General features: G+C 38.5%; 1 protein-coding gene across 3 annotated transcripts in view; it reads right to left on the bottom strand.

Annotated features, from left to right (window-relative positions):
* The window catches only part of GXYLT1 (glucoside xylosyltransferase 1), a 55364-nt gene extending 31262 nt beyond the window's left edge, over positions 1-24102 (bottom strand). For 2 of the 3 annotated variants that reach the window (XM_061205272.1, XM_061205271.1), the window contains exons 1-3: positions 23781-24102; positions 10753-10845; positions 2118-2289 (exon numbers count right to left, since the gene is read on the bottom strand). In XM_061205272.1, the coding sequence (XP_061061255.1) occupies positions 2118-2289; positions 10753-10845; positions 23781-24001 (486 nt within the window). In that variant the 5' untranslated portion in view covers positions 24002-24102. The remainder of the gene's footprint in view (positions 1-2117; positions 2290-10752; positions 10846-23780) is intronic. The other variant, XM_061205273.1, reaches the window with a different exon arrangement.
* Between the last annotated feature and the right edge of the window lie 1115 nt (positions 24103-25217).

Here is a 25217-nt window from a genome sequence, read left to right as displayed (position 1 = left end):
AAATTTTCATTCTTTTTTATGGCTGAGTAGTATTCCATTGTGTGTGTGTGTATATATATACACCACCTCTTGTTTATCCATTCATCTGTTGATGGACACTTAGGTTGCTTCCATATCTTAGCAATTGTAAACAATGCTGCTATGAACATTGGGGTGCATGTATCTTTTCTAATGAGTGTTTTTATTTTTTTCAAATATATCCCCAGGAGTGGATTGCTGAGTCACATGGTAGTTCTATTTTTAATTTTTTGAGAAACCTCCATACTGTTTTCGACAGTGTCTGCACCAATTTACATGCCCACCAACAGCATATGAGGATTCCCTTTTCTCCACATCCTAATATTTCTTCTTTGTGGTCTTTGTGATGACAGAGAGCCATTATGACCGGTGGGAGGTGAGATCTCACTGTGGCTTTGATTTGCATTTCCCTGATGATTAATGAGCAACGTTGAGCATCTCTTCACGTGCTTGTTGTCCATCTGCATGTCCTCTTTGGAGAACCGTCTATTCAGTTCTTCTGCCCATTTTTTAATCAGGTTGTTTGTTGTTTTTGATGGTGAGTTGTATGAGCTGTTTATGTATTTTGGATATTAACCCTTATTAGTCACATCATTTGCAAATATTTCTCTCATTCAGTAGGTTGTCTTTTCATTTTGTCAATGGTTTCCTTCGCTGTGCAAAAGCTTTTAAGTTTAATTAGGTCCCATTTGTTTATTTTTACTTTTATTTCCTTTGCGCTTTAGGAGACAGATCCAAAAAAACAGTGCTATGATTTATGTCAAAGAGTGTTTTGCCTATGATTTCTTCTAGGAATTTTATGGTTTCTGGTCTTACATTTAGGTCTTTAATCCATTTTGAGTTTATCTTTGTGTATGGTGTTAGACAATGTTCTAATTTCATTCCTTGTAAAACAGTAAGTAAAGCTCTATGCCTCTTGGAATCAAAGGTTTTAGCAGAAAACTAAAAGACTTGAGGTCACAAGTAGTGTTTTTCACTTAATATGCAAAATGAACTAATTTAACCTGAAAAAACATTGAATACGTTTTTCCTACATAGATCAAGCAAAAAAATCCAAATCAGTTTGAAAGCTTAATTGAGTGTAGATAGAGAGATAGACAGAGATGGTGTGGGGGATAATCATTATCATCTTCACCACCATCTCAGAACACAAGGTAATGAGATTTCAGGTGAATTTTCTTCTTCGTATATGTTCTCCCTCCTATATTTATCTGTTCTCCTCTTCTTGCATAGAAATAATTTTTTTTGTTACGGTTATGTGGCGGTCCTGATTAAAAGGGGATATTGTCAACCCACACAAACAACTAGATATGATCACATGACTAAGTTGAGACCAATGAGATACTGGCAGGAATGTCATGTGCAACTTCTAGGAAGTTTCCTTAGAAAGGAGGAGGAGAACCCCCTTCTTCACTCCTTCCTCCCTCATGTTGGCTAGAATATGAGTGTGATGGCTGGAGCTTGAGTAGCCATCTTGGATCATGAGGTAGAAGCTTTATGTTAAAGATGGCTCAGCCACAAGAGAGAAAAAAACAGAATCCCTGAAGACATGGCGCTGCCATATACCACAGACTGCCTACTTTTATATAAGAGAGAAATAAACTTCTATCTTGTTTAAGCCACTGTTACTTTGGGTTTTCTGCCGTTACAGCCACACTGACTGTAACTAATACAAAACCAAAATAAGAAACTTTCTTACCAGAGCAAGAAGCTACTTCCCTCCATATTGTCGATTAAGAGTTCCCTCCACTCAAAACAGAATTAAAACCTTTGTGCACACTCTGATTGAGGCACTCTCAAGCCGAGGATGGGAACACAATTAAGAAGTAGGACTTCTCAGTCAAAACATCCTGGAACTATAGTCAGTAAAATAAAACCTCCATGCTTGGCAAAGGACTCTAAGTAGCCTAACTCCTTTTCAAAAACAAGTCTTCCTCTTACACCCTAGATCTGGAAGCGCAGATGGAAGTGGCAGCAGGGAACAGTCCCCACTCTTAGAGGGCAGAGCTGCAGAATACATACTTTTGTTCAACAACATTTTACTATATATACCATTAAATATTCAACTATACAGGCTTGACTATGTCTCAAATACTTACTATGCCTTTAAAACTATCATGCAGTTGATCTTCAGCAAAAATATGGAACTGAAGAGGTTTGATGCTGAAGATAAGTGCTGACTTCAACATGGTTAGAGTTTCTTCCAGTCTTTCCCCACAGGCAACTACGGCTAGGTGCACTCTCTCAACGGGCTGCATTTTCAGACTATACCTGATAGAAAAGAAAACCACATTTTCCAACAGTGTTAGTACAGGGTAACATGTTAACAACATGGTATTCTGACTGTTCAAAGATTGAAGTTTGAACAACAAGGTCCTACTGTACAGCAGAGGGAACTATAGTCAATATCCTGTAATAAACCATAATGAAAAAGAATATGAAAGAGAATATATATATATAACTGAATCACTTTGCTGTACAAGAGAAACCAGCACAACACTGTAAATCAACTATAGTTCAATTGAAAAAAAAAAAACAAAAAACAAACTGAAGTTTGAACCTTCTATTTAAAAAGCAAACACACATCAAATTACAAAACAGTACAATGTTGAATCAATCATATATATATCTATACCCTCAACCAGCCTTTCTCAGCTAATGTTCCTCACCAGGAACCACAAAACACAAAAAATGACCACTTCCGCATTCCCCCGAGAATGGTACATAACTAGCATCATTCTGGATGCACGGGAGAGAAGTTAATTCACTACTCACTCTGGATGCTGTAGGACATTAGGGCTTAATTCTCTCAAGGAAACCCCCACTTAAGAAAGGGAGCAGCACTGATTTGAAGGTCTTCCATTTAATTTTTAACTATTTTACTTAAAAAAAAAAAAAATCTCAAACACACCAAAGTAGAGACAATACAACAGTAAATCTCCATGTACCCATCTCTCAGCTGCAACAATTATCCATTCAAAGGTATTCTTATTTCCTCTAAAACCCCTCCCCACAGCCCCTTCCACTAACCAACAGATCACTGTGAAGCAAATCCAGATATAAATTCACCCACACATATTTCAGTATTATATCCAATCTTCAACCATGCTGATTACAAGAAGTTTCCTTCACATAAGTTTTTTTTTTTTTTTTACTGTGCAGTCCCACTTACCAAGTAATCAGTGAGAAGTAAAAATGTCTGAGGTGGTCTAAAAATACTAGTCAAACGCTAGTAGCACATCATTTTGGAAGGAAGGAAAGATTCCTGAACCCCAGTGATCAGCCTAGGCTATGTCAGACCCTACCTGTAACACAGAGCGGCAGTGCAAGCACCTTGCCACTGAACCAGTAACACTCCACCATCATACTAGGAACAGAACTACTTATGTGTGACTGCATTGTTACTAAACAATTAACATTCACAGTATGAAATAAAGACCTCATCTGTAATTAGGACACAAAATAATCTTTTTGGAACTGACAGCGAAAGGTATGTAGGAGTAGAAGACAACATAAAACAAACTAGTAGCACATTAAAGTATTATGAAGTACAAACATTCCAAAACGAAAAACATACATATTTGACTTTAACTCAATTTTTAGTTACAGAGATCCTTGCTGTAAAATGTATAAGGGGATTAGAAATAATACTGTTTAACGTTAATAGTTGTATGTATCCATTACGGAGATTTTGTAGTAGCAGGGATGGGTGATTAATCATTTTTCTTAAATTTATAAGCTAAAATTATCGTAGTTATGTTCCTTAGCACAGGACTTTGGAATCTTGAGTATTCATGTGTCCATGTGTCAGAGTGGACCCAGAACTGTTTCCTGAGGAAAATCTTGGTCTTGCTCATGGGTAGTCCCTCAACTGACCAGGATATGAGAAAACAGAAAATGATGCTAAATAACATTAAATACAAACAATTGACTACATAAAACACACCTGAATATCAAATTCATACAACTTAATGTTTAAACATTTGGAATTATTTATCATTCATAGGATAAAAAATTAAGTCTGAATATATATAACGTGCTCCTGCTTTTACTATGGATCTATTCAGTCATATTAACAAGCTTGTTTGCCAAGGGCCCAGAGACATTTAAGACAGCAGTTGAAACTAATGCTTTTCTGGTCTGAGTTCCTGAGGCCTGAAAATGGGTTCACTTCTCTTACATGGGACATCTCTTACCTACACAATTACTGGTAACTGTCAGCCTTCAGCAGAGGAGCAGAAAGGCTCTTCAGCATGAATACTTATCTCCTAGAAAACACAGGAGTCATTTCCTTCCCTGATTCCTCAACTGGGAGGCTGAAACCCAATATCTTGATAACCTACCCTTTATTCAGAATAATGGGCCAATTATTCTAAAGATGAGGTTCTTTAAAAACAAACAACAACAACAACTGCTTTTAAGAAAAAGAAACCTTCCCTGGATAATTCATGAAGTTAAACATTATCACACCACTTTGTTAATGGTATTAAATGGAGAAGTCACATAAAAAGTGGTATTCTTGGAAGGGGAATATTTACTATTCAAGAAGCGGTGGTGATATTTCATTCTTCATCAAGTTATTAAGATTATCATTAAATTAAGATATAATATCAGGTACATACTTTGCCTTTAAAATTTAGATCAATCTACCAGGAACTGGTTTTTATGAGTGGTTTGAGGAGGGGACAACTGCATAATTTTGCACATGGCTACCCAGCTATCCAAGCATCTTCTGTTACAGGGTTACCAGAGTTTAGCCTTTCACCACTCACCTGCTGTGCTACCTCTTTCACTCATAAGGTACAGCATAAGCTTGGGTCTTTTGAAAGCTCTGTTCTTTTTCCACTGACAGGAATTAGAAAGAAGCAGTGCCTGCTTCCTTGTCTGCACCCTCTATCCATTCCCCTCGTTTCTGTTGAGCCCCTCAGTTTATAACATTGGGACCCTATCAGAGAGGAGACTATCTACACTTTCCCTACCTAAACGAGGGGACATGAACCCAGTTCACCTCAAAGCAGTGGAAGCCACAATGACACAAGTAAAAGAGAAGGCAATCAAGACACACAACAATCTCACAGAGCTCTCCATTGTCTCAGCTTTCTGATAAATGTCTCCAGGTCCTGTTCCTCATGAGGGTATAAAGACCCTCATTAAAGCACCAAGATTTGAGAATCTATAATGGGCTCAGATTGCTTAACTGGCCATAACTAGATCCTGCCCTAAAGCTAAAAGCCTAGAGATTTAAAGAGTGAGCCGTAACAGTCATGTGCTGTTTGGCACAGAACTCTCTACATACAGAAGTATAATAAACCTTCTCAAGAGAAGTAAGTCAAATGTTCTTCAAGGAAAAAAAAGTCCTTTGAAGGTCAGTCCCAGGGACTCCTGCTCTCAGGCACTGCAGAAAGGCTTGTCCTAATCACACTGCTAGCACTCCTTCCACCAACTTCTATGAAAGTAGTAGTACTGTCAACTATATTGCATTTGTTTTTCTGTTATGTGTCCCTTTTTAGCAAAAGCATTATATACAGTACAGACTCCAACAGCTAAACTGACAAGACAAAACATATTTTAAAGATGTCTCTGCTCACGACCCTGTCCCTAGACCCAGGAACAGGAAGTAACTGCAACTGGAAGAAATCTAAAGTAAGCTTTTACACTAGAGGAAGGGATAACTAAAACCTTCGAAGAAGTTGTAGGGAAGTAGCCATGCAAGTAATTTTGGTCCCAACTGAATGGTGTTAATATTGTCAGGATCTACAAAAATATGCTATACATTAATCACACTGTGAATAAGAGAAAGTCCCTGTGGATTTAAAGAAATGTTATCCAAAAAGGACATTTTAAAGTCATACCTACTTTTCTACAGATATATGATTAGAAGAAATGCTTCAGATAATTCAAAGGTAACACCTGAGGGTCCCCATGACTAAATCTGGCATAGCCTGAGCACAGACTAGAATTGTGACAGCAATGAATGGTAACACATTCTATTAAAAAACTGAATCAGTGAGTCCAAAATGATACTAAATAAAGAGTAAGGCGGCGGGGGAACCCTCCTTTAAAGATGAATACCAACCAATAAATGTAGAAGGAATGACAGAATTACAAAAAACACTATTTTGCATTCACCATTGCAATAGATGATTTGAACAAGAATAATTAATGGATGCTAAAACCACAGAGTATCAAGGTATTATCCCCACACATTACAAAGGGGATAAAGATACTGTTACGGTGTAGAAATGTGACACCACCACCTTAACCAGGGGATCAAACAACCAACCATGTTAACTGTCTGCCACCACATGCCTCCCCATAGAACGCCCAAAGAGCACAAGATCTCCTGCGCAGTATTCCTGCCAAAGATCCTGAATCTAATCCTAAGGAGACAGGCAAATCCAAATAAAGGAACATTCTGCAAAACAAAACAAAACAAAAATATCATGTCATGAAAGAAAGACACCAACCACCATGCCTCCCTGCCCTGTGCCCCCCTCAAAAAAATGTCTGGGAATTGTTCTAGAAAAAAGAAGACTAAACAGATCTAATAACTGAATGCAATTGTTCCTTGACTGGGTTATGAATGGGGAAGAAAAAATACAAAGTTCATTAATAGGAAAATAAGGAAATATGAATATATATAAATATAACATTCTGTCAGTGTTAAGTAACTTGAAAGTGCCAATTTTGTTATGTTGGTACTGGAGAATATCCTGTTCTTAGGCAATACATGCTGAATATTTAGGCTGTTGCTCAAACAGTTCAGCCAAAAAGTGGCAAAATGTTACTAATAGGTAAATATCTAGTGACAGGTATGTAGTGGCTCACTGTGCTATTTTTATAACCTCTGGAGATTTGAAAACTTATCAAAGTAAAAAGCTGAGAGGAGGAATCCAGAAAAAAAAGTTAACACAATGTTTTAGATGAAAATTCTAATACAAATACTGTAAACAGACTTACAAGCCTTAAGAATAGACTTATTTTAAGTAACATTTCCGCTATAAAGGAATAATAATTTTTCTTTTTTTAGACAGCATCAAAATTTAAACATTAAAAATTTTAATCAAAATTAAAAATTTTTAAATCAAAATTTAGCATCAAAAGCTTCCAGTGTGTTCTTCTAGCCTATAATTAAATTAGTGTTTTCTCTATAAAAGAAAACATGTAACAATATTTAGACTAGGAATTAGCATTATAATTAAGTACACAGATTCAAAGTAAACAGATTAAATCTCTGATAACAATCTCCCCAAACTAAAAAATAACTGCCATGAACTTATCTTTAAAAACTTGCAGTTGAACAAAATTGGAAAACTATATTCAGAAACACTAATGATAATTTCCTTAATGTGTAGCTCTTAAAAAAAAGTTTTTCCTCTTACTATAAAAAAAAGAGTTGTGGTGAATTAACATACTAAGGTAAAACTACTTTAAAGGTTGTATATAAATCACTTTGGGGCAAAATACAATACTTAAAAAAAACTTTGCAAGGTTTTATGCAAAGCATTAAAAAAATCTAAAAATTCAACATTTTGTAAGTATTAATTGTTAAAATATAATTTAAAAGAGTCTGTAAAAATATACCTCTTAAAACTAGCATGGGACCACTCAAGATAACAGTTCAGGTAGCAAATACACAGACTATGAACTGAAAATCAATTCCCATCATAGAGAGAAAGATTAAACATTTTAAAAGCTCAAGTCACATAATAAGATTAAAATTAAGAGACTACATAATGAAAAGAAAACTACAATTAAAAAATGAAACAAATAAGGAAAATATTTGTAATCAATGGCAAAGGTAGAACATATTATTCTAAGAGTTCATAAAATAAGCATTAAAAGCTCAAGAGGTAAATATCAATACAGAAAATACAAACAAAAATTTAAAAAGCCAAATAAATGCAGAAATATATTCAAGAAATAATCAATGAATATAAATCAATAATAAGCTATCATTTTACTCTAATAAGTGGTAAAATTATAACTCCCAATAATGAATGTTAAGGTTATGGTGACACCAGTACACTCACACAATGCTGGTACAGGCTTAAATCTGTATAATTTTTAGAACATAAGTGATATCCATTCTTTTTAATGAATATTTGAACTCCTTTCACCTGCTAGACACTGGGGATAAACAAGAGAGCCACAATCCTAACCTCACACAATTTACAGCTGTTGTGAAAAGACGGATTTTTAAAAGATTTAATCAGAAAGCATGGTAATTGCTTAAATAGAAAACAATCAAGGTTGCTGACTGGGCTCACTACACAAACATCTAACCTAGTCTGAAACTGCTGGGGAAAATTACTAGTCATTTACTGGTTGCCAAGCACCTTGCCAAATAATGGGGCTTAAATAATGAACACCACGTGGTGTCCGTCTGCGAAGTCAACACTCCAGAAGTGGGTGGTTCACAACCACAACAGATGCAGCAGGTACAGTAACTAGGAGGATACAGAGAAGGGAGAAGCGGTGGGCACGGAAGGGAGGTCACAGTGGCGGGATAAGAAGTGATTCCATGGTAGTTAAGGGACAGAAAGGAAGAGGCCGGCAGGAGCAACAGCATGAAAGGAGACGGGCAGGAAAAGTCACTGCAGACTGACCGACGTGTGGGAAGTCCATCATGAGCCAAGACACGAAACCCAGATGAGGGGAGGTGTGAGGAGCCAGACCAAGTCAGCAAGGCGAAAATCACCACCGTGCAGCTGGAAACGCAGTCCGGGAGCTCAGAAAACAGCTCTGGAATGAAGATATCGGTTAAACAGGCAATCCTGCGCCTATCCAGGGAGCAGAGTCCTAAGGAGTTAGGACTAGAGAGGAGTCCAGAGGCAGCGGGAACGAAACCTGAGACGACAAGAGCCAGAGACAGACAGAGTCGAAAGGAAGCAAGAGGAAGTGGTAACAAGAAAGCACGTTAGGGCTCAAAGAACAATTCCGAGGTCAGAGGTGACTTCAGTGAGAGCGGGGTTTTAGTCAGGTGGCGGGCTGAGGTGTTATACTATGGATGTAATATTACAGGCAGAGAGTATAACCTTTAAAATCTCAAATTTAGGAGAGTAAAAAAGCACAAGGGTTTACAATATCATGCATCTATCCACATGTAATTCCTTCCAGGGAATACTTGGGAGCTTTGGGAAAATAGTGAGTTGGAGAGACTCAAAGAAAAGGAGTACTAAGCAGAGGCTCCAGGATTCAGACTAGGTCAACTTCCCTGGGCCACTTCCGCAGTAGAGGAGGTAGGAAGATCATTACTCATGCCGTAACTTACGAAAGGGCCTGGGTTGTATAAATCCGAGTATACAGGGGCTTTCAACCTTACCCAGCTCCCAGAGTGAGTAGATTTATGTCAGGTCGGAGATAGCTAAGTGGTGCTTGTCATTACTCTATTCACTAGCAAACTCTTTAAAGGATGAAAAATATGGAGCTCCTATTCTCCAAAATTATGAACAAGCTGAATGGTAAGATTATCTTTAAAAAGTTAGCTTTTAAAAGTTTACATAATCTGACTCGACTGACCCATATTAGAATTTCAATCATCCAATCTTTTCCATAGCAATGAGATACAATTAAAATATGTAATTTCAATGATTCCTTCCCAGTTGTTCATGGGATGTATAATGTATTGGGAATACAAGCATTTAAAAATACACACTACTAATATTTATTAAGAATGCAGTTCTTCCCACCTGGAATATGTCACCTCTTGTCCTTAAGCCTGGCTAATTTCCTGTTCATCGTGTAGTCACTCCCTTGAAAACGCCTTCCCTGATGCCTTAAGATGACCCCACCTCATCCCACCTGCTTCTCCCATCTTCATGGCTATAACCTGTCACCCTCTATTATAGTCTCAGGTTGACTAGTGTGAAGCTCCCATCAGAATGTAAGCTTCAGAAGGATGGGGCCATGTTAACCAGACTCAGTCCGATTCTTAGCACCTAGCACTGTGCCTGGCAAATGGAAGGAGTAGAATTAAAATTCAAATGAATCATAAAGAAATTTTATTCTCGGGAAGGGCACTTCAGGCTACGGCCTCACTCTCCCCTGCTACTATCTCAGAGAGTCTGATATCCCATTCCTACCAATACTTGTTCCCTTCGTTGAAGGTTAGAGCAGGAAGGGACCTGAGAGTCAGCCAATCCAATGTCTTCATTATCCAGAGACGTGAACAAAGCTGCACTAGTCAAAAACTTTAAAAAAGGGCCAATAAACAATGTCATATCATTTGCTCCTTCATTAAACACTTATCTTTATCCTCCCATTCCCCAATATTCAACCCTCTGCTCATAACCAATATAATCCTTCCCCAGTTGTCTCCATCTACCTACAAAGTGTTTTTTCAGTATACCAGCTTTAAGTTAGATAAATGCTATATGTCTGTAAATGTCAGTGGAAATCTACCTTTATTATCCGGTTACCACTTCATCACCTGTTACCTAAAATTAGATCATAAATTGTCTTAAGAACAATGGTTTATCTTAGTAACATCTTTAAAATTTTTTAGAGCATTTTATACACAGTATGTATTAAAAAATTAGTCATAACTACTTCAAAGTGGGAAAAAGAATAGAAAACCCAATCAGAAAACAAATTATTTACTTGTATAATAATATTACAGGAAAAGAAACATTTTTATGACCATATGACCACATTTTTATTACATTCAAAAATTTATTAGCTACTATCTAATCTTACCTACACTGATCTACCAATTAAATATTAAGTGCCTACCTAAAAGCCGCTTCCCAAAAGCAGTTCATTCCACAAACATCAGAGGGCAGCATCCAATAGGGATTCCAGTAACACAGAGAGAAATCTTTACACCTAACAGAGTAAGACAGAAATAGTCCTATGTGAGTATTTTGGCTTAAAACTAACAAGGAATTTACTCAATAACATAAAAACTTACTGTTCTATTTTACAGCAACAAAACTGCAAATCCAACTTGCTATGGTAACTTGAGGATTTCTGGAAATTGCATTCTCCCTTACTTAGGGTACCACTACTTTAAATAGAACTTTAAAACCTTTGGGCAAAAAATACCACAGACTGGAAACGTTTTTTAGTCATGAACGCTCTTAATATATTAAGATCTCCTCCTAAGATGACATAGAAAACATTGGAATACTTCTAAAATTTTCCTTCCTTCATGAACTGCACATATTCCCCCTAGAATAAAATCCATTCCGCCAAACAAAACATTTGCTTATCCTGAAGCAAAATTTAAGCCACAAATGCTGGTAGAAAGGAAAGAGAGAATCTTTAAATGCTTTTAAATTAATCCTCAATCCAAGCTTAAAACACCAAGTATGGTGTTTTAAGTTGGAAATAAGAGACCAAGCTGATATTCACGGCTCAGTTTCATTACCTACACATCTCAGTTTCACTATATTTCACACGCTAAAATGGGGGATCAAATGTGGTCTTTCTTCTTAGATTGCAGGTTGGAGCTAAAAAAACCCACAAATACACAACAACTGCTCACATTACAAAAAGTATGTTTTTCATTGTTATTCCTTTTCAAAACAAGTCTAGTTGGAAATTCAGTACAGTGGAGGCTTGGGTTTACTAAAGCAAGTATGAAGTCAGAGTGAGTCACTAAACAGGTCACCTCATGTCCCATCACCATGAATTCAATTATAAGTTACTGTTCTTACAGGGAAAGGTCTATGAAATTTCATATTTGCAACATCTCTGATCACACCTCTCACAAATGTCAACAGGCTAAGACAGGGGGTCTCAATCCAGGATGTACAATGAAATCACCAGAGAGCCCTACACCAGACCTGTTAAATCAGAAACCCTGAGGACAGGGTCAGGCACTGGTTGCTTTTAAAATCCTGCCTAAGTTATTCTGTATACTACTGCATGAAGAACTACAATTTTTAAATCAATGGGAAAAAGTGACATTAAAATTTGTTTTTCCTTGAAATGGACACCGTTTTCAAGCACAGCATAAAAAGTTAACATATCTTAATTTAAATGGTTGATAAATCAGAAAAAGAAAATGTGTGCAGACCAGTAAAATGTACAACCTGATGAGGAAATTTGTTTGTCCCCTTCCAGGCATGGTCATGTAGTTTTTAAGTCTTGCCCTTACTAGTAGAGACAGGCTGAGTGAAAGTGGCAACAACTAACACAGAGTTTTTTTCAGATTCAAGAGTTCTCACATCCATTTAAGCCTCACAACAAACCTGTTCAAATAGGTATCTCCATCTTTCAGATACAGACATCGTCAAAGCTTTCTTTCAACAAAACCACAATTTATTTATAATCAACACCTAAAGTGCCCCTTTGTTCCAGGAAGGAAATAAGTTGGTTATTCCATCTCCTTCTGTCAAATCTTCCAACAGCAGAAAATTAAAATTAAAAATGAAGTCTCAAAGAAAATGACTAATTAAATTTTTTTGTAAAAATGACTGCTTGAAATTGTGTATTAATACCATTTTCCACCTCAACTTGTATTACTCCCAGCCCTCAGCAATCGCGCGTCTATTTTCGGTCTCCATAGATAAATGGAAGCATATAATATGTGGCCTTTTGAGTCAGACATTTTTCACTTAGTGTATTTTCAAGGTTCACCCACTGTAGCATTTATCAGCACATTTCATTCCTTTTTATGGCCAAATAATATTCCCTTTTATGAATGGATGGATATACCACATTTTCTTTATCCATTCATGAGTTAATGAACATTTGGGTTAATACTTTTTGGCTATTATAAATAATGCTTTTATGAACATCCATGTAAAATTTTAATGTGAACATATGTTTTCAATTCTCTTGAGTATATATATACACACACACGCACGCGCACACCCCTACGAGAGGAATGGCTGGATCATGTAATCACTGTAAACTGATTAATGCAGATGAAATTACAGGCAAAAAAATGTCAAGTTTTAGGTAAGTTTCTTGACCATAACTCAATGTCAGAAAACACAGTTTACAGAAAGAATGTTTTCTTTCTGTCTTTCTTTAATGGAAATATAAAACATATGCACTAGCGAGTATACATCCTCCTTACCATTAAAAAAATAAAATAAAATAAAACACTGAGCTGCTGCTAGCAAGAGGGGGCATAATTTATTCACGGTTTCTTATCTCCCAAATTTACATTCTTTTACTTATGAAAACTTGGTTTTAAAGATTAAGATAGAGAGTAGAAACTCATACTGAGAACTCATTATGTACCAATAACTATCACTACAAGCAATAAATGAGGAAAAGCAACTAATGTGAGACAGACAGTACTTGTATTTTCAGGCCAGAAAAAAAAAAGTTTAAAAATATTGGAAAAGTAAAGGTACTTATCCAAGTTCTGATTATTAGTTGCTTTTGCTTTTATTCCTTAAGACTATTGAAAATGGAACATTAGACATACAAAATTCAAAGACGTAACCCTATTAAATAATTTTAATGGGGCAAAACTGTAGCTGAGCTAAATGGGTATGTCTTCAGTAAACAATGACATCCAGAATCAGTGAAGTCCATAAATGCAAAGTTTTTCCATTGTGGATCAAACTGAAATAAAACTTTACCATGACTCATCCCCCCGTTTCATATGGCTTAATGTTTCTAGCTCTAGGTGGCTTGTCTACAAGCAAACTGATCAAGGGATAGCACAGGGATCTCCGTGGTAATAAAACAGTCTGTATCCTGACTGCGGGGGTGATGACACGAATTTTACTTATGTGATACAACAGCATAAAACTGCACATACACATGAGTGCAGGTAAAACTGGTGATGTCTGAAGATGGTCTACGGGCTGTACAATGTCAATTTCTGGGGTTCTAATATTCCACTATGTTGATACACATATATTCCAGATACAGTGGTATTACACTAAGCTCATGTAAAATGTTACTAGTGGGGAAAAACTGAGTGAAGAATAAATGGGGTGTCTATGAAGCTTCCTGTGAACTTATATTTATTTCAAAAGTTAAAAAAAAAAAATGAATCACAAATTAAATTTCCCCAAATTTCAGTACCTGAAAAATGTTTTAAAAATTGAGACATCAGAAGCAAGAAGAACTAGAATCCTGCAGCCTGTGGAACAAAAACCACATTCACAGAAAGATAGACCAGATGAAGGAACAAGATAAAACCCCAGAAAAACAACTAAATGAAGTGGAGATAGGCAACCCTCCAGAAAAAGAATTCAGAATAATAATAGTGAAGATGATCCAGGACCTCGGAAAAAGAATGGAGGCAAAGATTGAGAAGATGCAAGAAATGTTTAACAAAGACCTAGAAGAAATAAAGAACAAACAAACAGAGATGAACAATACAATAACTGAAATGAAAACTACACTAGAAAGAATCAATAGCAGAATAACTGAGGCAGAAGAACAGATAAGTGACCTGGAAGACAGAATGGTGGAATTCACTGCTGCGGAACAGACGAAAGAAAAAAGAATGAAAAGAAATGAAGACAGCCTAAGAGACCTCTGGGACAACATTAAACGCAACAACATTCGCATTATAGGGGTCCCAGAAGGAGAAGAGAGAGAGAAAGGACCAGAGAAAATATTTGAAGAGATTATAGTTGAAAACTTCCCTAACATGGGAAAGGAAATAGCCACCCAAGTCCAGGAAGCGCAGAGAGTCCCACACAGGATAAACCCAAGGAGTAACATGCCGAGACACATAGTAATCAAATTGGCAAAAATTAAAGACAAAGAAAAATTACTGAAAGCAGCAAGGGAAAAACGACAACATACAAGGGAACTCCCATAAGGTTAACAGCTGATTTCTCAGCAGAAACCCTACAAGCCAGAAGGGAGTGGCATGATATACTTAAAGTGATGAAAGGGAAGAACCTACAACCAAGAGTACTCTACCCGGCAAGGATCTCATTCAGATTTGATGGAGAAATCAAAAGCTTTACAGACAAGCAAAAGCTAAGAGAATTCACCACCACCAAACCAGCTCTACAACAAATGCTAAAGGAACTTCTCTAAGTGGGAAACACAAGAGAAGAAAAGGACTTACAAAAACAAACCCAAAACAATTAAGAAAATGGTCATAGGAACATACATATCGATAATTTCCTTAAACGTGAATGGATTAAATGTTCCAACCAAAAGACACAGGCTTGCTGAATGGATACAAAAACAAGACCCATATATATGCTGTCTACAAGAGACCCATTTCAGACCTAGGGACACATACAGACTGAAAGTGAGGGGATGGAGAAAGATACTCCATGCAAATGGAAATCAAAAGAAAGCTGGAGTAGCTATACTCATATCAGATAAAATAGACTTTAAAATAAAGAATGTTACAAGAGACAAGGAAGGACACTACATAATGATCAAGGGATCAATCCAAGAAGAAGATATAACAATTATAAATATATATGCACCCAACACAGGAGCACCTCAATACATAAGGCAACTGCTAACAGCTATAAAAGAGGAAATCGACAGTAACACAATAATAGTGGGGGACTTTAACACCTCACTTACACCAATGGACACATCATCCAAAATGAAAATATATAAGGCAACAGAAGCTTTAAATGACACAATAGACCAAATAGATTTAATTGATATTTATAGGACATTCCATCCAAAAACAGCAGATTACACTTTCTTCTCAAGTGCGCACGGAACATTCTCCAGGACAGATCACATCTTGGGTCACAAATCAAGCCTCAGTAAATTTAAGAAAATTGGAATCATATCAAGCATCTTTTCTGACCACAATGCTATGAGATTAGAAATGAATTACAGGGAAAAAAACGTAAAAAACACAAACACATGGAGGCTAAACAATACGTTACTAAATAACCAAGAGATCACTGAAGAAATCAAGGAGGAAATCAAAAAATACCTAGAGACAAATGACAATGAAAACACGATGATCCAAAACCTATGGGATGCAGCAAAAGCAGTTCTAAGAGGGAAGTTTATAGCTATACAAGCCTACCTCAAGAAACAAGAAAAATCTCAAATAAACAATCTAAACTTACACCTAAAGGAACTAGAGAAAGAAGAACAAACAAAACCCAAAGTTAGTAGAAGGAAAGAAATCATAAAGATCAGAGCAGAAATAAATGAAATAGAAACAAAGAAAACAATAGCAAAGATCAATAAAACTAAAAGCTGGCTCTTTGAGAAGATAAACAAAATTGATAAACCATTAGCCAGACTCATCAAGAAAAAGAGGGAGAGGACTCAAATCAATAAAATTAGAAATGAAAAAGGAGAAGTTACGACAGACACCGCAGAAATACAAAGCATCCTAAGAGACTACTACAAGCAAATCTATGCCAATAAAATGGACAACCTGGAAGAAATGGACAAATTCTTAGAAAGGTATAACCTTCCCAGATTGAACCAGGAAGAAATAGAAAATATGAACAGACCAATCACAAGTAATGAAATTGAAACTGTGGTTAAAAATCTTCCAACAAACAAAAGTCCAGGACCAGATGGCTTCACAGGTGAATTCTATCAAACATTTAGAGAAGAGTTAACACCCATCCTTCTCAAACTCTTCCAAAAAATTGCAGAGGAAGGAACACTCCCAAACTCATTCTATGAAGCCATCATCACCCTGATACCAAAACCAGACAAAGGTACTACAAAAAAAGAAAATTACAGACCAATATCACTGATGAATATAGATGCAAAAATCCTCAACAAAATACTAGCAAACAGAATGCAACAACACATTAAAAGGATCATACACCATGATCAAGTGGGATTTTATCCCAGGGATGCAAGGATTCTTCAATATATGCAAATCAATCAGTGTGATACACCACATTAACAAATTGAAGGATAAAAACCATATGATAATCTCAATAGATTTCTCAACAGAAAAAGCTTTTGACAAAATTCAACACCTATTTATGATAAACACTCTCCAGAAAGTGGGCATAGAAGTAAACTACCTCAACATAATAAAGGCCATATATGACAAACTCACAGCAAACATCATTCTCAATGGTGAAAAACTGAGAGGATTTCCTCTAAAATCAGGAAGAAGACAAGGATGTCCACTCTCGCCACTATTATTCAACATAGTTTTGGAAGGCCTAGCCATGGCAATCAGAGAAGAAAAAGAAGTAAAAGGAATACAAATTGGAAAAGAGAAGTAAAACTGTCACTGTTTGCAGATGACATGATACTATACATAGAAAATCCTAAAGATGCCACCAGAAGACTACTAGAGCTAATCAATGAATTTGGTAAAGTTGCAGGATACAAAATTAATGCACAGAAATCTCTTGCATTCCTATACACTAATGATGAAAAATCTGAAAGAGAAATTAAGGAAACACTCCCATTTACCATTGCAACAAAAAGAATAAAATATCTAGGAATAAACCTACCTACGGAGACAAAAGACCTGTATGCAGAAAACTATAAGACACTGATGAAAGAAATTAAAGATGATACCAACAGATGGAGAGGTATACCATGTTCTTGGATTGGAAGAATCAATATTGTGAAAATGACTATACTACCCGAAGCAATCTACGGACGCAATGCAATCCCTATCAAATTACCAATGGCATTTTTTACGGAACTAGAACAAAAAATCTTAAAATGTGTATGGAGACACAAAAGACCCCGAATAGTCAAAGCAGTCTTGAGGGAAAAAAACGGAGCTGGAGGAATCAGACTTCCTGACTTCAGACTATACTACAAAGCTACAGTAATCAAGACAATATGGTACTGGCCCAAAAACAGAAATATAGATCAATGGAACAGGATAGAAAGCCCAGAGATAAACCCATGTACCTATGGTCAACTAATCTATGACAAAGGAGGCAAGGATATACAATGGAGCAAAGACAGTCTCTTCAACAAGTGGTGCTGGGAAAACTGGACAGCTACACGTAAAAGAATGAAATTAGAACACTCCCTAACACCATACACAAAAATAAACTAAAAATGGATTAGAGACCTAAATGTAAGATCAGGCACTATAACACTCTTAGAGGAAAACATAGGAAGAACACTCTGACATAAATCACAGCAAGATCTCTTTTGATCCACCTCCTAGAGTAATGGAAATAAAAACAAAAATAAACAAATGGGACCTAATGAAACTTCAAAGCTTTTGCACAGCAAAGGAAATCATAAACAAGATGAAAAGACAACCCTCAGAATGGGAGAAAATATTTACAAACGAATCAACGGACAAAGGATTAATTTCCAAAATATATAAACAGCTCATGCAGCTCAATATTAAAGAAACAAACAACCCAATCCAAAAATGGGCAGAAGACCAAAGACATACAGATGGCCAAGAAGCACATGAAAAGCTGCTCAACATCACTAATTATTAGAGAAATGCAAATCAAAACTACAATGAGGTACCACCTCACACCAGTTAGAATGGGCATCATCAGAAAATCTACAAACAACAAATGCTGGAGAGGGTGTGGGGAAAAGGGAACCCCCTTGCACTGTTGGTGGGAATGTAAATTGATACAGCCACTATGGAGAACAGTATGGCGGTTCCTTAAAAAACTAAAAATAGAATTACCATATGATCCAGCAATCCCACTACTGGGCATATACCCAGAGAAAACCATAATTCAAAAAGACACATGCACCCCAATGTTCATTGCAGCAGTATTTACAATAGCCAGGTCATGGAAGCAACCTAAATGCCCATCGACAGATGAATGGATAAAGAAGATGTGGTACATATATACAATGGAATATTACTCAGCCATAAGAAGAAACGAAATTGGGTCATTTGTTGAGACGTGGATGGATCTAGAGACTGTCATATAGAGTGAAGTAAGTCAGAAAGAGAAAAACAAATATCGTATATTAACGCATGTATGTGGAACCTAGAAAAATGGTACAGATGAACCGGTTTGCAGGGCAGAAGTTGAGACACAGTTGTAGAGAACAAACGTATGGACACCAAGGGGGGAAAGCCGCGGGGGGGGGTGGGGATGGTGGTGTGATGAATTGGGCGATTGGGATTGACATGTATACACTGATGTGTATAAAACTGATGACTAATAAGAACCTACTGTATAAAAAAGTAAATAAGATAAAATTCAAAAATTAAAAAAAAAAAAATTGAGACATCATGCTCTGGATTAAACAGAGTATTTAACAGTAACACTCTCCACAATAATAGTCCTCAAACTTAAAGTTTACTTAAATGCAATAGCAGAAGGTCTTTCATACTTTTAAATCAAACTGGAAAAGGTTTTTTTCACTTCTAAATGTCCATGATAGCCATGAGGCTTTAGTGAAAACCATGTGCATCGTGGAGAGTCAGTGATAAGTCTAGGCATATCCAGCATAAGAATGTGGAAGTCTGAATGAGGTGCCTCACCAAAGATGCACCTTAAAGGCACAGATACTTGCACTGTGACTGCAAGAGAAATAAAGGTGCTCACAGCCATGTTAAAGGAGACCATTCCCATGGTTCTGACCACCATTATTTAAAGATCAGTGCCTGCACAACTCATTTTCAACTAAAACTTGTCTTCAGACATCTAAGTCAGGTCTTCTTTTTCATAAGTATCTAGTTTCATGAATATTCAAGAAGTGGGAAAAGAACTGCTTATATACATATGGCAATGAACAATTATCTAACCATTTCAAAAATAAGTTAGCATCACACCGTACAGCCTAAACTCTCTCTCAAAAAAAAAAAAAACTGAATTAAAGATTTAAATGAAAAAAAAAAATTTAAGTCAACATGTTGGGGGGAAGTATTTCCAACAGGTATGACACACAGATAATAATCTTAATGTTTTAAAATAGGATTTCTAAGTCAAAAGTACACATTATTTTCTCATTAACCTAACCACTTTCCCATTCAAAAGCACAGAACAATATTAATTAATTAATTTACTAGTCAGGTTTGTGCTAAGCACTTTACAGCTATGTGAAGTATGATCTTCAGTGAACTGAAATACAAGGTGCAAAGTACTGGTTTTTATCTAAGATGTCTCTGCATCAACGAAGCAGAGATTAAGGTGGCTTTAGCAAATAATTCAGCCTTCTTCACTGTTCACTGCCTAACTCCTCTCTTCTTCAAAAATAACTGCAGGGAAGAGGGAAAAAATTTCTCCCCCAAAAAACAATAGCGCAAAAATAGTGGTCAAATCGTTCTCAGTTAAATCAATGGTTCTCAACCTTTGGCTTTATAACAACAACCTGGAGCACATATCTAAAATATAGATTCCCAAGCCCCACTCCCAGGGACTCTGGTTTAGCAGGTCTGGACTGGGGCCTGAGGACATTTTTCCCAGAGGTCAGAAACTGAAAAAAAAAAAAAAAAACATTTAAAATTTAAATGATCAAAACCATCACTGAATTAGCTATAATTTTATTGTGCCAGGCACCATACCAAATAATCTACACAAGCTATTTTTTTCAATTCCCACAAACAACCCAATTATCACAGATACTCTTACCTCTGTGTAACTGATGAGGAAATGTGTTCAAGGTTAACACAGCCAGTGAGTGGCAAAGCTGAAGTCTGTTTCCAAAGCCCTGACTCTTCCCACTCTACATTTTCAGTATATCCTACTAGTTAGTGTTCCTGGGACCCAGCAGAAACCATAACTTGATGGCCTGACCAGATCTGAAAAGGAAAGTAAAGTGACTACCTCCCAGTTAACAGTCATTCACACTAAGGGTATGACGGGTCCAGAAATGGTATCACTGAAATGCCTAGTAGTTTCTTGATTCCCTACTACCGATATGCTGTACAGCCTCAATGGGATGAAATCTTGATAATCGCTGTCATCAGTGAAATGTGAGAATTTAATCACCCAGAGTATCTAAAGCCACAGAATGGTTTAACTCCTTCTGAAGTACTGACATCTGGTCAGTGCTTTAGATAAGTGCTTTAGATTGAATACCTTAAATACAGTCTGTCCATACTGAGCACCTTCAGAGAGTCCCTCTGTGTGGAAGAGCCACTACCTCCAGAGCATCCCTCTCCACGGAGGCAGCACTCCTCTCCAGCGCCGCTCATGGGATTCTGTCTGCAGTATGGATGTGCGAGGGACACAGCCCAGAGAACCAGAGGCCCCCATCCCAGGCAACATTGGCTGGTCCAAGGATGGGCGTGTGATGCAAGTCCAATGAGAGCCTTTTTCTAGAATTTTCTACTTGAGATTAGAGATGAAACACTACAAGAAGCGGAAAGACCCCAGGAACAAAGCCTGTCTAGAGCAGAAGTGAAAGAGTCTCCGGTCCTTGAGGTCCCTGGAACTGCCCGGGGAATTCTTCCTTCAATCCTGTTCCTTCCAGCAACCCATAAAAGCCTATAAATATCTGTTTTGCTGAAGTCAGTTTTAATGGACTTTGGTGACTGACAACTAAGAATTCTGATTACTATAAATTAATTAAGATAAATACAAACTACATTTTACAGGTAAGAAAAGTGAAGCAGAGAGGTGGTCAAGTTTTCACAGGAAACAGGGCCAGAAGGAGACCACAGGTTTGTCTGACACTAAGATCTACCCATTTTCTAAATACCAAAATAATGGATTCAAACAAAATGAACTCATTAATAATAAATTTCACTGAAAAATTGTTTCCATCATTTTCTAGTTTTTACTTTGAGAACGTGCAAGGACATTTCCAAGTATTTTGTTGTCGTGGAATTCTGTGCAATGAATATTTTCTATAAGGTTTGACCACTGGAACCTACTGGGTATAACCATAATCCCATGTTTCAAATGAGAGAGAGAAATAATCGTTTTAATCTTTGAGGTAAGACTGCTTTAAAAAAAGTAAAAATGCAATGATAATCAAGTCCTACCAAAAAAAGGAAGATGTTGCTTGCCTCATAGCCCCATTTTCCACTGATGTAACACTATCTAGACTAGGTTCTTATCACAGCAGCTTTATAGAAAGAGCACTTGCAGAGCAAAGGATACACAGTTTCTAATGCTGGTACTGATGCCCTCTGCACCTCCGCCAAACTATTTATACATAGGAAAAGAGGTTAAGAATACCTACTCCATATCCCATGGTAGCCAAAAAAGTTGACTGAACTCCATGAGAAATCTAAAAAGATGTTATAAATGATAATATTTAAAATGAAGAGTCCTGATGTCTTAGGAATTCTTCTGACCTTAATCAAATCATAGGCTACAAACAATCCAGCTTTTCCAGGTTGCTCCTCTGCCCACACTTCTTTACAAAGAATGATACACCTTCAGTTTTAACTCAAATGTGTGCCTCATTTAAAATGAGGAGTTATGTTGCCCAGAGGACCTGTAATAGACAGCTTTTTAGCTGACTCGACTCTGACACATCAAACTTCAGATTTCAGTAATGGCTCTATAAAATATTCATTAAAGCTGAAGCACTTATTTTCTGAATTTCAAATAATGTAATTTTGTTAAAATTAGCTAGCCAAGCAGATACAATTTATAAAAATTTGTCACAAAATATTAAGTATCTCAGACAAGGCACTAAAAATGAATGTTACGCTATCAGATTGAAATGCTAATATCATAGTCCACTTTCATTCAATGTTTTGATAAAAATGTTGCTTCCTGACAATTCTACCCAATGCAAAAACAGTTTCTTCCCCATAACTTTAAATGCTTCACTGGAACATAACAGACCACCATTAGCTTTTCATGAGCTCATCCAGGTCTTCAGTCACGGCCTCTCCCAGAACAGATAATAGCGTTGACAAACCTGGCTCTGGAAAGTAGTTCTGCTTTTATGAACAGAGTCCTGACTGTAATCAAATCACAGGGTGAAAACAGGACAATCCAGCTTTTCCATGCTGCTCCTCTGCCCAAACGTCCCCTTTCATTTTGGGAATGGCCATCAACTCTCAGAAGAACGTTAACAGCCTACAGCTGACCTGCGCTCCCTCCTCCTACCAACCCGTAGGAAGTTTTTCATATCAAAGCAGCCTTTGCCTCTTACTAAGGGAGCACACGGAGTAAGAGAGGTGCCCACAAACAGAGGAGCCTCTTTTTCAAGGAAGTGGAAACGCTCAGATTTTGTTAAGCATTCGTAATGCGTTGCTTTTTCCATTTAAATCTCATGTTGATTCCAACTCTGACAGTGATCTGTGTAAATCCACTTAAGTCATTATGCTTTTTTAAATTCCGATTTTTAAAGAGAAACACCTCTATCCCAACTCACAAAAGACGTGAGCATGTTAGGTATCGCTTATTTTTCTTAACTTGCTGTAAGTTTCACAACAGACCGATCGTTTCCTAAAGAAAAATTCACAATCCGCAGAAATGCTCTATCTAAATTTAACTAACCGGCAAATAATGAAAATTTTAAGCGTTAACAGGAAATTTAGCTGTCCCATTCAGGAGGGGGTAAAAAACTGAACTAGGGCGCCAGCCCGATGTTTAAATATCTCAACTTGAACGCCATGGAAACAAGAGGGAATTCCCACTAGCCAGACAGCAAGAAGGCTTTGGTAGGACCCTCTTATTTTCAACGAATTCTAAGAAAAAAGGAAAAAGAAAATGCAACTGTCAACTAAGAGTTGAAAATTAATTTCTAACTGCTCTGAATAGTGCCTAAGGAATGGGTCAGAAGACAAACACAAAACGCATGGGGTGTTCTCGGGCTGGAGCAGCGCTGGGCTCACCCCCAGGGTGAGGAGAAGGAGGGAAACGAGCAAAGGGGACCAGAGTCTGCGGCAAAGAAGCGGGAGACGCGGGCCTGGTGGTGGGAGGCGCGGGGCTGACCCGCAGGCAGCCCGGGCCGGGCGGAAACCCGCGCCCCCGCGCCCCCCGCCCCGGCCCCCGACAGGGAACGGCCCGTACCTGTCAGACCGGCCGGGATGCGCCGCGGGGCCCGCGCTGCCCGCCCCTCTCCCGGCGCCGCGTCCGCCGCCCGCGAGCCAGGAAGCCGCTGCGGCCTGCGGCTTCCCGCCACCGCCGCCCGCTCCTTCCTCCAGGGACACGGCGAGCTGGCTGAAGGCGTAGAGGAGCGAGCAGAAGCCACAGGCCAGGCACAGCACCACGACGCGCAGGTAGCGCCGCATCGCGCCGTCCCCGCGCCGCCGCTGCCGTCGCCGCCGCGCCCGCCTGGGCGAACTGGAGCGGAGGGAGCGAGCGACACCACGCAGCCGCCGGCGCAACAAGTTCCTCCTCCGCCACGGCCTCGCGCCCGCCCCCCTTCCTCCCTGCCTCCCTTCGCTCTCCGCGCACCACCTTCGAGAGCGCGCGGACACCCCGCCCCGGAGCCCCGGCCCCGCCTCCGCCGCGGGCCTCTCCCCAGAGGGTGGGCGGCCGGACGCGCCGGCGCACTGAGCGCGAGGGGGGGCAGGGCGCGCCGGGTGGGCTGGGGCCCGCGGGACGCGGCTCGCGCAGGGTCTTCGGCCACCGGCGACCCCGGGAGGGCGACTCTCGAGCCCTGTGGCTCCCAACTGCGGGGGAGAGGCGTGGCGAAATGAGCGGGGCATTGGAGGCAGCCGACCCAAATTTAAATGATGGTTCTTCCACGTGGTAGTTTGGGACGCTGAAAGCGCTAAATTCTCTGAGCGTGTTTCTTCGTCTCTAAAATGGAGATGACATCCTCATCATAGGGTGCTTGTAAAGATTAAATTGCTTAACGCACGAAAAACCCCTTGCACTTAGACGGCACTTGATTAAGCCATTTTTCACTTACATCCTTCTCAGCAGGGACTTCCCCAGCCTCTAAGATTCTCTAATACAGTCGGTACGAGCCATTTTCACCCAGATGTCTAATTACCTCTTAATGCCCTTTAGGATGCATATCCTGCCTCCCATCGAGGTAAGTTCCTATAAGGCTGAAGTTCAACCTTTTACGCCTTTTTGATCCTCCTCACAACTCACCATTCGCATGTCCAAAACAATTAATATTCTCCCTAAAGAGCTTTGCCTTTAGCTTTCCATTTCTTTTCCCTCTTTCTCAGCCATATTTTCACTCCATTCATTTATTGAACATTTACAAAGCATCACTATGTGCCAAGCACTGTGTGAGTACCTTGGGGTACAAAGACGCCTAGCTGGGGCATGGGGGTGGGACAGTGGATACTTGTAAGTAAGTGCAATACGACCATACAGACATTAGGATATAAGCCTGTAAAGGTGTGGTCACACATACAAAACGGAGCAATCGGTTCTGCCTGCGGGCATGGTAAAGAGACACTTCATAATGTTAAAATGAAACACAGACGCCAGACTTGAAAATTCCCTGAGCGAACAAAACCAGTCAGTCATACAAGCAAAGCTTAA

Source organism: Eubalaena glacialis, chromosome 11 (genome assembly GCF_028564815.1).
Source record: "Eubalaena glacialis isolate mEubGla1 chromosome 11, mEubGla1.1.hap2.+ XY, whole genome shotgun sequence".
NCBI classification, from domain to species: Eukaryota; Metazoa; Chordata; class Mammalia; order Artiodactyla; family Balaenidae; genus Eubalaena; species Eubalaena glacialis.
Note: the sequence above shows the minus strand (reverse complement) of the source record. Positions and strands in the feature narration are given on the sequence as shown.